General features: G+C 45.3%; 2 protein-coding genes and 1 pseudogene across 2 annotated transcripts in view; 2 read left to right on the forward strand and 1 right to left on the reverse strand.

Moving 5' to 3' along the window:
• The window catches only part of aadat (aminoadipate aminotransferase), an 83,025-nt gene that overhangs the window by 28,628 nt on the left and 41,381 nt on the right, over positions 1 to 13,016 (forward strand). The window lies entirely within an intron of this gene.
• Positions 2,633 to 6,264, reverse strand: LOC140371506 (uncharacterized). The gene is made up of 2 exons (XM_072458679.1): positions 4,329 to 6,264; positions 2,633 to 4,139 (listed from the first exon to the last, which is right to left on the reverse strand). Exons 1-2 carry the CDS (start codon positions 6,212 to 6,214, stop codon positions 2,633 to 2,635), a joined length of 3,393 nt encoding a protein of 1,130 aa, XP_072314780.1. The 5' UTR covers positions 6,215 to 6,264.
• On the forward strand, positions 12,099 to 12,238 carry LOC140372278 (small nucleolar RNA U3; annotated as a pseudogene).

Genomic DNA, 13,016 nt, shown 5'->3' on the forward strand with positions numbered 1-13,016 from the left:
TTTTATCTACCTGCGTTGCATCAATGAAATTTCCCCATGTGGGACAATAAAGGAATATCTTATCTTATCTTATCTTATCTTTAAGTTAGTCTCAGCTGCAGTCATGTAAGCAATACAGCCATAATCAATAGTTGCCAAAATGATAGCCCCATAAATATTCAAGAGCGACCTTCTGCTAACTCCCTAGTCCTGGCCGGATAGACAACGCAGCCGATTATTCACCTTTTTGCATTTATCACTGCCCTTGTCAATGTGCTATCGACAACGAAGCCTCTTGTCCAAGATGACACACAAGAATCTCACTTTGCTGACCTGTTCAAGTACTTGCCCATGCAGTTTAAGGGAGACTTCCCTATGCCCATTGAAGAAACAAATAATTTGAGATTTCTGTAAGGACAGCTTAAATCCCCATTTCAGAGTCCACGGCTTAACCTGCTTTATTGCTCTTTGCAGTTTCGCCTCGTCTCGAGATTTCTGCCTCTCACCCACAATGCGCCATCGTCGGCATAAAGGCTCCTTCCAAAAGATCGATCCACATCTTTAAAGATGTCATTAATCATGACATTGAACAAGATAGGGCTGCACACACATCCTTGCAGGATTCCATTTTCTACCTCATAAACCTCAGAGTAAGCTGCGCCCACTCTGGTTTGAATATGTCGGCCCGACAAGAAACTCCTTACCCACTTAAACAACTTTCTAACCCTAGTCTCTGCCCCTGTGAGAACACAACGGTCACTTTTCAATACGTTTACATTTATATGTGTAAGATATTACCCATTTCAGCAGGTTATATTTGAATTATTGGTAGTTTTTGATTGCATATAAAGTGATGTTTGTATCTACAAACATCACTTTATTTCCCCATTCTTTCTCTTGTTTTCCTTGGTCTGTGTTAAACTTAACCTTTTGTCTCTCATAACATTTTGTAGGGAGAAATAATGAGTTATTTATTTGCAGAAGGCATGAGCCGTGAAATCACGGAGTATCGTTCCAAATACATCTTTTTGTGTAGCTAAACGTTAGCTTGTGTTAACTGTGTAATCGTTAATTTACACTTCATATTGAATGATGTGTGAAAACGTGAGGAATGACATAAAACAATAACATGTATCGTTGGTCCCGTTGTGTCCACTTTCTTCTGCTTGTGTTTAGTTTTCGTCCGACACATGTTCTTCCGAGGCTCGTTCACCAGGATTTGCGTGCGCGCTCGGTGTGCGTTTACCGTGAGGTCAAAAATGTCATTTTTAAGTACTTTAGAAACAGTCAAAGAGTGAAATTCCTTCTATTTTATTATTAGACTAAAAATAGCCTCTTATTGGCCTCAATATGGCTCTTACAACAATGACACGTATACATCAGGCCAGTTTAAAATTAGTATAGAGAATGTACAAAGCATCTGGGGCATCCCAGAAGTCTCAGATACAAGGCTATGACCACAAGGATCTCTCCAGGCCCTGAAGATCACAAGTTCTTGTCATGTACCTTTTTAACAGAGAGATCCCTAACACATTTTTACTGTTTGAATGCATACACACATACACACACACATTATGCAGAAACATACACACACGCAAAAACACACACATCTACGCATACACCCACACCCGTACATGCAAACGCACTCTTTACACTTTGAAAAGAGTTAAGAGCCATATTTTAAACACTTTATTTATGTGAAACTTCACTACTCATAATGTAGAGAAATATTCAGTTGTACTCATCGGGACACTGTTTTAGAAAAACAAGATGTTTCAACTCTCATCCAAGAGTCATGCTCAATCTGCGGGTCTGGTCTTAGTAAGCCCTCCCACCAGGTTGAACCTTAGTTTATAAGGTTCAACCTTCGACCCTGTTTATCGATTTGTAGTGCTGTTTTATGTTTCCCCTTAAACTAATATTCTTTGTTACCCTAACATCCCTGTAATGGGCTGTTGGGGAAATACCCTGACTCTGCTTCATTCCCAGGTTTGACAAATACAAGGCCTTGTCGTTAGGACTGTAGACAAATCTAATGTAGAGTTGGGACTCCAAGCAATTTGGCATGGACTGCATCCGAATGTCCACACTTGCCCCCTAACCCCGCATTGACTACATAGTCTTGCACTATTTAGCAGACTACAGTATATAGTCCACTCAGTCACGGAGCGATTTGGACACTGAGTTCACTACTTTCTCCAAGCTGCTGCCCGCGGGTCACATGATTTGGCGTCCGAGTGAAAACAGTCATCAAAACTCAGATAAAAATTGATTTCTGTAAAAATATTGGTCAAATCCGTCTGACACGTACACATTTATGGACTAATAATCACCATACAAGTCATGGATATCACATTAAATAACAAACAGACTTGATTATTGATTATTTTTGGTGTGTAATCTCAAGCTAAGGTAAGTGGCTAAAACTAGCAAATTTGCAGCAGAACAAGTATTTTGTTAATATTCTCAAATCAATAGTTCCTTTTTAACAGCTCTTCTGCTTCAATTAGTCGTGTTGTGTCAAGTTAAAGACCTGACGCTGTTGTTTTTCTGACTCTCGCAATGCATTGTGGTCTATATTGACCAGGCTAGTGACCATCGCTGGACACTAGTTTTTCACTTGCTGGACATTTGGACAGCACTAAATAGTGCCCTATGCAGAGAATAATGTGGACATACGGACGCAGGCATTGGCTTCAAAGTGATGACTGTCGGCCCTTTGGAGTTTGGAAACCAGAGACTGCCGCAGGCGTTTCTCCTCGGAGTATTTGGTCTTGTACCAATCCAGCTCCATTCGATGGGAGTCCAGTCTACTGAGGCACTCCTGTTCACTGAATCGGGCCCGGGACACTTCGCTCTCCATCTTCCTAATCCTCTGGTCCTGCTGTGAGTCCAGTGCTTCTTGTGAGGCATTCCGAATCTGAAGGAACTGATTTACCTGCTCCAGTTTGGTCAGAAACTCTTGCTTAGCACTTTCCTTGACCTGCCTGCACTCTCTCTGTGTTGCCTCCATTTGTGTCCTCAGCTCGTACTCCGTCCTCTGTCTGTTTTCAAGTGAGCATTGCAGAGACATCAGCTTCTTGTGCAGGTCACAGTTGTCGTTTTCCAGCTGACAGCGCCACACAGTTTCTTTGTCCAGCTGCACCTGTAGATCCTTCATCTTTTGAAGGTCCAAGCCTACGTCCCCCCTCATTTTCTCTCCTCCCATTTCCTTATCACAGAGCTTGTTCTTGTCTGTTTTAACTAATGTGTGCAGCCTGCGCACTTCTGTCTGAAGCACTAAGTTCCTGGTCTTCTCTCTTTCCAAAAGTGCATCTGCAACCTTCTTCTTCTCCACAATTTTCTCTGACTCCTTCTTTACTATTTCATTATGTAAGGTGAATTTTCTCTTTTCCTTCTCGAGCTCTGACACTTGCAGTCCTAACTCTGAGCAGCTCTTCACCTCTTTCTCCCATAAAGCCTTATAATCTTGGGCTAAGAGTGACACTGTGTTCTGCTTCGGCTCTTCGCTACTGAGTTGGTCTTCCAAGGATATGGTCCTGTTTTGGAGATTTGAGAAAAGCTCCTCTGGATGACCCCTGACCATAACAACATAACACTCCTGAGCTGCCTTTTCCATTGCCTCAATTTTTAAGGACTGTTGTTCTGCTTCTCTCTTTAGAGCTTGATAGCCTTTTTCAGCCTGCACGCGCTGATTTTCACTATCTGCCAGCTTTTCTTTGAGTCCGTCCATATTCCTGAGGATCCGGGTCTTCTCCTTCTCCAGGTCATTGCAGTACTGAGTGTTCACCTCCTGAGAGGCTTTCATCTTAGACAGATTCTCCTGGGTTTCGGACAGTTCCTGCTGCAGCTGCCTCATACTGACCTCTCTTTTGTTCTTCTCATCTTCTAACATGCAGACTTTGTCTTGAAGTTCTGTGGCCTTACTGAGCAGTTCCTTGTTCCTCTCCTCTACCAGCTGGACCCGCTCCTCACAGTCAGAAGGCAGCTTTGACAGTCTGTGACTGAAGCACTGCTGTGTGTCTGTCACAACCTTCTGAGTGACTCTTTTGTCGTTGACCTCCTTCAGCTGCTGCTGCTGCAGTAATTGACATTCACTCTGTGCCTTGGCCAATCGTTCCTGTGTAGCCTCATGTTGCACTTTCTGAGCCTGAAGGGCTCTGTTCTGCTCTGTGGCTAAGTCTTTCTGAGCCTGAAGGGCTCTGTTCTGCTCTGTGGCTAAGTCTTTCTGAGCCTGAAGGGCTCTGTTCTGCTCTGTGGCTAAGTCTTTCTGAGCCTGAAGGGCTCTGTTCTGCTCTGTGGCTAAGTCTTTCTGAGCCTGAAGAGCTCTGTCCCGGTCTGTGGTGAGCTCTTTCTGAGCCAAAAGAGCTCTGTCCTGCTCTTTAACCTGTGCAGTCAGCACCTCTCTCTCTTTACGCAGGACGTCCATTTGGAGTTCTTTCTCTTTCAGCTGCTGTGTAACTCTGTGGACCTCATTCTCCAGGCTCTCCATCTTCTGCTTTCCCTCCTGGCTCATTGTGGTCTGCAGCTCTTGCCTGGCCCTTTCCTTGACCTGTCTGCACTCTCTCTGTGGAGCCTCCATTTGTGTCCTCAGCTCGTGCTCCGTCCTCTGTCTGTTCTGAAGTGAGCCTTGCAGAAGGTCTGTTTCTTCTCTGTGCAGCTTGTGCACTTCTGTCTGACTTCTCCCAGTCATCTCCTGTTCCAGAAGTGCGTCAGCAACCTTCGTTTTCTCCACAATTTGTCTTTCAATTTTTAAGAGCTGTTGTTCTTCCACTCGCGCTTGATAGCGTTGTTTACTCTGGGCCTTGGCCAATTGCTCCTGTGTGGCCTCATGTTGCACTTTGGCCAACTCTTTCTGAGTCTGAAGAGCTCTCTCCCGCTCTGTGGCCAACTTTTTCTCAGCCACAAGAACTCTGTCCCGCTCTGTGGCTAACTTTTTCTGAAGAGCTCTGTCATGCTCTTTAACCTGTGCGGTCAGCATCTCCTCCTTTTGCAGGACGTCCATTTGGAGGTCCTTCTCTTTTTGCTGCGGTATTACTCTGTGGACCTCATCCTCCAGACTCTCCTGCTCTTCATTCTTGTCCTTTGGGTCACGCCCCTGTCCCTCTGGGCTCATGTGATCCTCCTTCTCTTCATTATATTCCTCTTCTGGGGAGTCCCACTCCTCACTTTGGGAGCTAATGGCCCTCCCCTCTCCATATACTTTTGCCACTTCTTTTGGAAGGACTATGTTCTCATTGAGCTGCTCGAAAACTTCTGAAAAAATGTTTGTCGTGTCCCACTCTGGTTTTGAAAGTTCATGTCGAAGGAGCTTCTTCTTAGTGTGTTGCTGTGTAGCTCCGTAGACCTCATCTTCCAGATGCTCCTTCTGCTCTTCGTTTTGGTCCTTGGCGTCCTCCTCCTCTTCTCTATTTTCCTCAACTTCATAAACTTCTGAAGATGAAGGGGTGTCTGTGAAGTCCCACTCTGTTTGTGAAGGAGCTTCTCGTTGGAAGGCAATGGACCTTTCCTCTCCATTTTCTCCATGGTCTAAATAAACTGCATCATCTTTATGTTTAGCCTGTTTGATGAGATCACCGCAAGAATAATGTCCGTTATTCATAGCGTACTCGACTGCAGACCAACCACTAAGATCTTGTAGAGATGTATCTGCATCATGTTGTAAAAGCAGCTTCAGCATGCTGGATTGGCCTTTTTCTGCAGCAAACATTAAAGGTGACTTTTTATCATGATCAGTACCATTAACATTTGCTCCTCCTTTTAGAAGAAACCTTGCCATCTCTATATTGTCTTTGCAGACTGCCACAATCAGCGGAGTCAAACTGTTAGTATGGGAATTTATGTTAGCCCCATGGTTCAGAAGCTGCCTAGCTATGGAGATGCTTGCTGCCATATGGAGTGCTGTGTTGCCTTCAAAATCTGGTATTTTGGAGTCTGCACAATTCTTCAAGAGGATGGAAACACAGGTCTGATGATTCCCCTGCACCGCCTTCATTAGGGCGGTTTGACCTTGATCGTCACGACATTTAAGATTGGCATTTCTGTCTACAAGGAACTGCACCACTTGGTCATATCCAACTGCACATGCAATATGAAGAGCGGTTCCGTGTATTTTATGCAGCCTATTGATGGCTGTTTTCTTTTTGGTCACTAGTTCTTTTAGTTTGTCCAAATCTCCCTCTGCTGCAGCCTTGTGAACTCCCTCAAGGTCACAATCTTTGTGTTGATAACCCATGTTATCAACAGTCCCAGAGCAGATTTCCTTTCTCTTGGCATTGTTGAATTTCTTCCGAATTGTACTGAACATTGTAGCAGTTGTAGATAACTGTTGATAATAAACAATCACTGTCTCACATTCTTCTTCTTCTTCTTCTGTGTTTTATGGCGGTTGGTATCCAAGTGTAACATTACTTTATTCCTTAGACTTTAGTCATTCTCTTCTTCTTCTTTGGTGTTTTATGGCGGTTGGTATCCAAGTGTTACATTACCGCCACCTACTGTAGTTGTATGTCTTAGGTCTTCTTGTTGTTGTTGTTGTTGTTGTTGTTGTTTTATGGCAGTTGGCATCCAATTGTTGCATTACCGCCAAACTTTATTCCTCAGACTTTTCGTAGTCCTCAGACTCTGTCGTAGTCCGTAAAAGTACTCCTCCCATTGCTTTGGTGTTACAAAGCCCATGAGGTCATCATATGTCTTTGTGACTAGAATAGTTGTTGTGTCAGAGACCAACCGGCTTTATTCCTTTGTCTTCTTCAGACTGCAACAGTGGACTGTATTGTGCCATTTCCAGAAAGCCATGTGACATCACCACTTTGACACAAAGCGGCATTCTAGTTCTCTCTTTCTCTCTCTCCAATTTCATAGTATTATGTTTGATACACAACACGGTTACGGACTACGACAGAGTCTGAGGACTACGAAACGTCTGAGGAATAAAGTCTGGCGGTAATGCAACACTCGGATGCCAACCGCCATAAAACAACAACAACAACAACAACGGAGGAGAGTGGATCGGGGATGGAAGACGTTCTGGACGGCGTGGAGGAGCAGCCTTTTCTGCCTGCACGTGCCCGGAAACGTAAAAAGTCCCTTAGCTCGTCCGAGGGTTCTGGGAATGAGCAGCAGGATGAGGCTGAAGCTATTGATATCCGGGGTGAGAGCAGAGACTGTAAGGTGATCATAAAGCTTGCACAGGATAGTGCATCCTTTAAGGAGTGGAATTCAGTGGCATTGTCAAAGAGCCTAACTGTAGCTGTGGGAGTGATCAAGAGTGCGAGTGTCCTTAGAGATGGCTCGCTGCTGGTCGTGTGCAAGGACGCGGCTCAGCAACGGAAGGCGATTGGGACTGGACGTCTGGGTGGAGGGGACATTCTTGTGTCTGATGCTGAAGGAGGCACGGTCAGGGGAGTTGTCGTGGGTGTCCCTGCGGCGACGTCTGTGGATGAAGTTAAGGAGAATTTGACTGGAGCTGCGGTGGTGGACGCTGGGCGGTTGAGGGTGACCCGGTCTGGGGTGGGATGTGGCAGCTTGTCGGTAATGGTGGCACTTGAGGGGAGGTGCCTGCCTAGTGGGGTGTTCGTTGGGTGCATGTGCTATAGCGTCGGGCCGTGTGTTCCGCCGCCCCTGCGTTGCTTTGGGTGCCAGCGCTTTGGGCATATTGCAGCGGTCTGTGGAGGGAGGCAGGGATGTGGTGGATGTGCAGGAGACCATGAGTGTGGGAGGTGTGACGTGGGTGCAGGGCTGAGGTGCTGTCACTGTGGGGAGGAACATGGCTCTGCCTTCGGGGGATGCGGGTTTGGCGGAGGAGCTGCTGAGGTGCAGAAAATGGGGGTCTCTCGGGGTGTGTCCTATGCAGATGCAGTCGAGAGAGTTTCGGGTGACGGGTTTGGAGTGAGTGCAGGGAGAGGAGCCAGCGCTGCTCCCGGCCAGGGCGAGATGGGAGGGGCCGGCGTGGCTCCCGGGAAGTGTGGGGGTTTCGGGAGTGGAGGTCCCGGGTGTGCAGGTTCCAGACTTGGTGAGAGTGCCCTGGTTGTGGATGGAGAGGATTTTGTACTCTTTGTGGTGGATGTTGTGAGCTGTGCTGCTCAGGCTCGGGGCAGGACTGAAAGGATCAGGATCATTGCTGGAGCTGCAGGGGGATTCCTTGGAGCAGGGGAGCTTGGTTGGGCAGATGTAGAGAACGGGCTGGAGGCGCTGAATGGGAGTCGGAGTGGTGGGGGTCTGCTTGTGGGGAGTCAGAGTGGTCAGAGTGACGAGATGGGGGTGGTCTCCTGTCCTCGCCCGGTCTCGTAGACGCACGGCTACCAAGCAGCGACATCAGTGGACATATTAAAGCCTATAGAATGAAGCCTAAAGAATAAAGCTGTACGGTGGAAGCACCGAACGTCAAAGAAGGAGAGGAAGATGAAGAAGAGTCTCCCTGGAATAAAGCCGGTTGGTCTCTGAAACAACAACAACTATTCTAGTCAAAAAGACATATCATGACCTCATGGGCTTTGTAACACCAAAGCAATGGAAGGAGTACTTTTACGGACTACGACAGAGTCTGAGGACTACGACAAAGTCTGAGGAATAAAGTCTGGCGGTAATGCAACACTTGGATGCCAACCGCCATAAAACAACAACAACAACAACAACAACCTACAAAAACAACTGTGAGGAGACCTTGCTCAACACCCGGTCTGGAGAGACGGGAGATGGCGGAGGAGAGTGGATCGGGGATGGAAGACGTTCTGGACGGCGTGGAGGAGCAGCCTTTTCTGCCTGCACGTGCCCGGAAACGTAAAAAGTCCCTTAGCTCGTCCGAGGGTTCTGGGAATGAGCAGCAGGATGAAGCTGAAGCTATTGATATCCGGGGTGAGAGCAGAGACTGTAAGGTGATCATAAAGCTTGCACAGGATAGTGCATCCTTTAAGGAGTGGAATTCAGTGGCATTGTCAAAGAGCCTAACTGTAGCTGTGGGAGTGATCAAGAGTGCGAGTGTCCTTAGAGATGGCTCGCTGCTGGTCGTGTGCAAGGACGCGGCTCAGCAACGGAAGGCGATTGGAACTAAACGTCTGGGTGGAAAGGACATTCTTGTGTCTAATGCTGAAAGAAACACGGTCAGAGGAGTTATCGTAGGTGTCCCTACGGCGACGTCTGTGGATGAAGTTAAGGAGAATTTGACGGGAGTTACGGTGGTGGACGCTAGGCGTTTGAAGGTGACCCGGTTTGGGGTAAGATGTGACAGCTTGTCGGTAATGGTAACACTTGAAGGGAGGTGCCTGCCTAGTAAGGTGTTCATTGGGTTCATGTGCTATAGCGTCAGGCCGTATGTTCCGCCGCCCCTGCGTTGCTTTAAGTGCCAGCGCTTTGGGCATATTGCAGCGGTCTGTAGAGGGAGGCAAAGGTGTGGTAAATGTGCAGGAGATCATGAGTATGGGAAGTGTGACGTGGGTGCAAAACTGAAGTGCTGTAACTGTGGGGAAGAACATAGCTCTGCCTACGGGGGATGCAGGTTTAGCAAAAGAGCTGCTGAGGTGCAGAAAATAAAGGTCTCTCAAGGTATATCCTATGCAGATGCAGTCAAGAAAGTTTCAAGTGACGAGTTTAGAGTAAATACAGAGAGAGGAGCCAGCGCTGCTCCCAGCCAGGGCGAAATGAGAAAGGCCAGCGTGGCTCCCAAGAAGTGTGAAGGTTTCAAGAGTGGAGGTCCCAAGTGTGCAGGTTCCAGAATTAATGAGAATACCCTGGTTGTGGATAGAGAGGATTTTGTACTCTTTATGGTGGATGTTGTAAACTGTGCTGCTCAGACTCAAAGCAGAACTGAAAGGATCAGGATCATTGCTAAAGCTGCAGGGAGATTCCTTGGAACAAAGGAGCTTGATTGGGCAGATATAGAAAACAGGCTAAAGGCGCTAAATGGGAGTCGGAGTGATGGGGGTCTGCTTGTGGGGAGTCAGAGTGATCAGAGTGACGAGATGGGGGTGGGGGTGGTCTCCTGTCCTCGCCCAGTCTCGTAGACGCACGGCTACCAAGCGGCGACATCAGTGGACATATTAAAGCCTATAGAATGAAGCCTGAAGAATAAAGCTGTACGGTGGAAGCACCGAACGTCAAAGAAGGAGAGGAAGATGAAGAAGAGTCTCCCTGGAATAAAGCCGGTTGGTCTCTGAAACAACAACAACAACTATTCTAGTCACAAAGACATATCATGACCTCATGGGCTTTGTAACACCAAAGCAATGGAAGGAGTACTTTTACGGACTACGACAGAGTCTGAGGACTACGACAAAGTCTGAGGAATAAAGTCTGGCGGTAATGCAACACTTGGATGCCAACCGCCATAAAACAACAACAACAACAACAACATGTTTGATACAGCACAGCATAAAACACATACTTTGAAGACGTACAACTACAGTAGGTGGTGGTAATTACACTTTTTCTGTTGGCTGCGAACCGCCGGTAAAATTAACACCACCACAACAACAAAACAACAGCAACATGTCATGAGTTTCAGATGATATCAAAATGTTCTATGACCAAGTAGCATTTAGAGAGTATGACATATTTCTGAAAACAATGGAATGTCAAAAATCTGCAATGTTTGTTGCTAGTTTGCTAGTCCCACTATGCCCCATTACCCACAACATTGAAAAAAAAAGACAAAAAAGCCATAGAACCTTCTGATAAATGATCAATCCTGATAATCCTGATAAACAACTACTGCTAAATACAGTTATCACTAAAGAGGTTAGAATACTTATGAAAGAACGCTGAGTTTTGTATTTAGCATAAACCTTCTTCTCCCGTCCCCCTCTTCTCCCTTTTTAACAACAATAAAGTCTAAAGAATAAAGTTTAAAGTCTTAAGCTACGTACAGACCACCGCGGCCTAATCCCGCCCGACGCAGAATTTGAGCGCGTGTACCTGAACATATCTGAGCACGTCGCGCTAGCCGCTTTAGCCGCCTTGGCTGCCTCATACGCGCGCTCAAAGCGTCGAGAGCGTAAGAAAACGCACCAATCGCGCCGCAAAAACGAAGAAATCGCACCGCGGATAACGCACTACGTGCTTGACGCGCGTTTACTATAGACTTTGAATGTAAACTGGACGCTTCGGCCGCGGCGGTGTGGAAGCCCCTTAAGACGTACAACTACAGTGGGTGGCGGTAATAACACTTGGATACCAACTGCCATAAAACACCAAAGAAGAAGAAGGGGTCACACCAGAGGCGTATTACATATTTAATTCTTTATTGTTAGTTTGCATTAATTTAGTCAATAATCATTTGTAATGCAATAATACAATATGTTGAAAATTATTAGAAATAATGTTCTTAATACAGAAAATTACAGTGTCTGTCCAATCAGATTTGGTGTTGTTTTGCAGGTTACACGTTCAGAACTGGCCACTCAACTGGCTTTCAGACAGAAAGCAGAAAGCTGTTGTTGTTGTTGTGTTACTTTTAATGGTGGTTGGCAGCTAGTTAACTGAAGGTGCATTTACCGCCACCTACTTTAGTTGTACGTCTTCAAAGTATGTGTTTTATGCTATACCGAGAAAAAAAAAAGGGAGATGGAGAAAGAGAGAGAAAGAGAAATTCCCTAAAACTGCCACCAATTGATGTGACACTTGATAAGTGAATTTAAAGTCAAGTGTATTATTAAGAGTCATGTATATAAACTTTGGCAGGATTATTGGAATCTTTGTGATACAGAATTGCATCTGTATCAGATACAAAGTAGTGTTGGTCCATGCAGATGGGACTAGGCCACACTGGACTGAATTGGTCACTGAATAGGAGAGGCAAACATCCTACCGGTTTATGTAATCACTGTCAATAACTAGATTTTCCAGATTGAATGCTTTGCAGTGCAGAGTGACTGGCAGAAGCTATCACAATATTACGACACTGCAAAGTAGATGCAGCCCATTCCGTCACTCCATCACAGACAGATGATCTGTTAACCTGGCACTGACCAATCAGATTCTCCCTTTACAGTGATTAACAGGTTGAAATTATCTCTAGTGCAGAGCCTGCTCTTTACATTGAAAGCTTGTTGACGGCTAGCTCATGTATCTTAATCACTTCTGTCAGAGGTTATGAGCAAGAAATAAAGAGAAGATGGAACATTAAGACAATACTTTCAGGGATCATTTCTATAGTTTGTGACTTGAGAAAAGATGACGAGAGACCTGGTTTACTCCTCATGCTCTTGATGACCGTTCACTGTTTCCTCTGAGACTGCAAGGGAAGGAGTATGATCTGAGTGGTCACTGGGTTGATTTAAAAAAGTGAAAGCCAAACAGGCGTTTGTGAGTGTGAGGTAACCCGCTGCCCGTGCCCCGAGCCGCGCATCACCGGGCACATCCACAACCTTTAATACATGCATTTAATTTGTTATTTAGTACAACAGTTACAACGTATAGCCTATGTGTCCTGCTCAAGCCAACTTTGCAGTGGATACTTTTTACTTTTTACTTTTAACGGTTTGACGGTTTCTACTCTACTACACTTTAAACTGTACTGAAAAGTAAAAAGTACATAATTTCTTATGGTTTGAGGTTTTTATAAACGTTTTAATTTCAAGCTTTGAGCAACCAAAAATACACAAATTAAATATACTAGAAACTATAGGAAATTGAATTCGCTACAAAAAACCCCAACAACATTCTTTATAACAATCACTATATTTGACACTTAATTGTCAAAACACTTTACTCTGTAGTAGTTGTAGTAGTAGTAGTTGTAGTAGTAGTTGTTGTAGTAGTAGTAGTTGTTGTTGTAGTAGTTGTTGTTGTTGTTGTTGTTGTAGTAGTTGTTATAGTAGTTGTTGTTGTTGTAGTAGTTGTTGTAGTTGTTGTAGTTGTTGTAGTTGTTGTAGTTGTTGTAGTAGTTGTTGTTGTTGTGGTTGTTGTTGTAGTTGTTGTTGTAGTTGTTGTTGTAGTAGTTGTTGTAGTAGTTGTTGTAGTTGTTGTTGTTGTAGTTGTTGTAGTAGTTGTTGTTGTAGTAGTTGTTGTTGTAGTTGTTGTAGTAGTTGTTGTTGTAGTAG

This window comes from Eucyclogobius newberryi, unplaced genomic scaffold, assembly GCF_026437365.1.
Source record: "Eucyclogobius newberryi isolate DKJ021-1_F unplaced genomic scaffold, fEucNew1.0.hap1 SCAF_22, whole genome shotgun sequence".
Taxonomy (NCBI): domain Eukaryota; kingdom Metazoa; phylum Chordata; class Actinopteri; order Gobiiformes; family Gobiidae; genus Eucyclogobius; species Eucyclogobius newberryi.

Bases quoted from the DNA above. Each gene is read 5' to 3' on its own strand.
- LOC140371506 (XM_072458679.1), bottom strand. From the start codon at position 6,214: ATGGGTTATCAACACAAAGATTGTGACCTTGAGGGAGTTCACAAGGCT. The intron at 4,140-4,328 runs GCTCACCACAGA...AGAGCAGAACAG, and splicing joins GCTCTTTTGGCTCAGAAAGA to AGCCCTTCAGGCTCAGAAAG.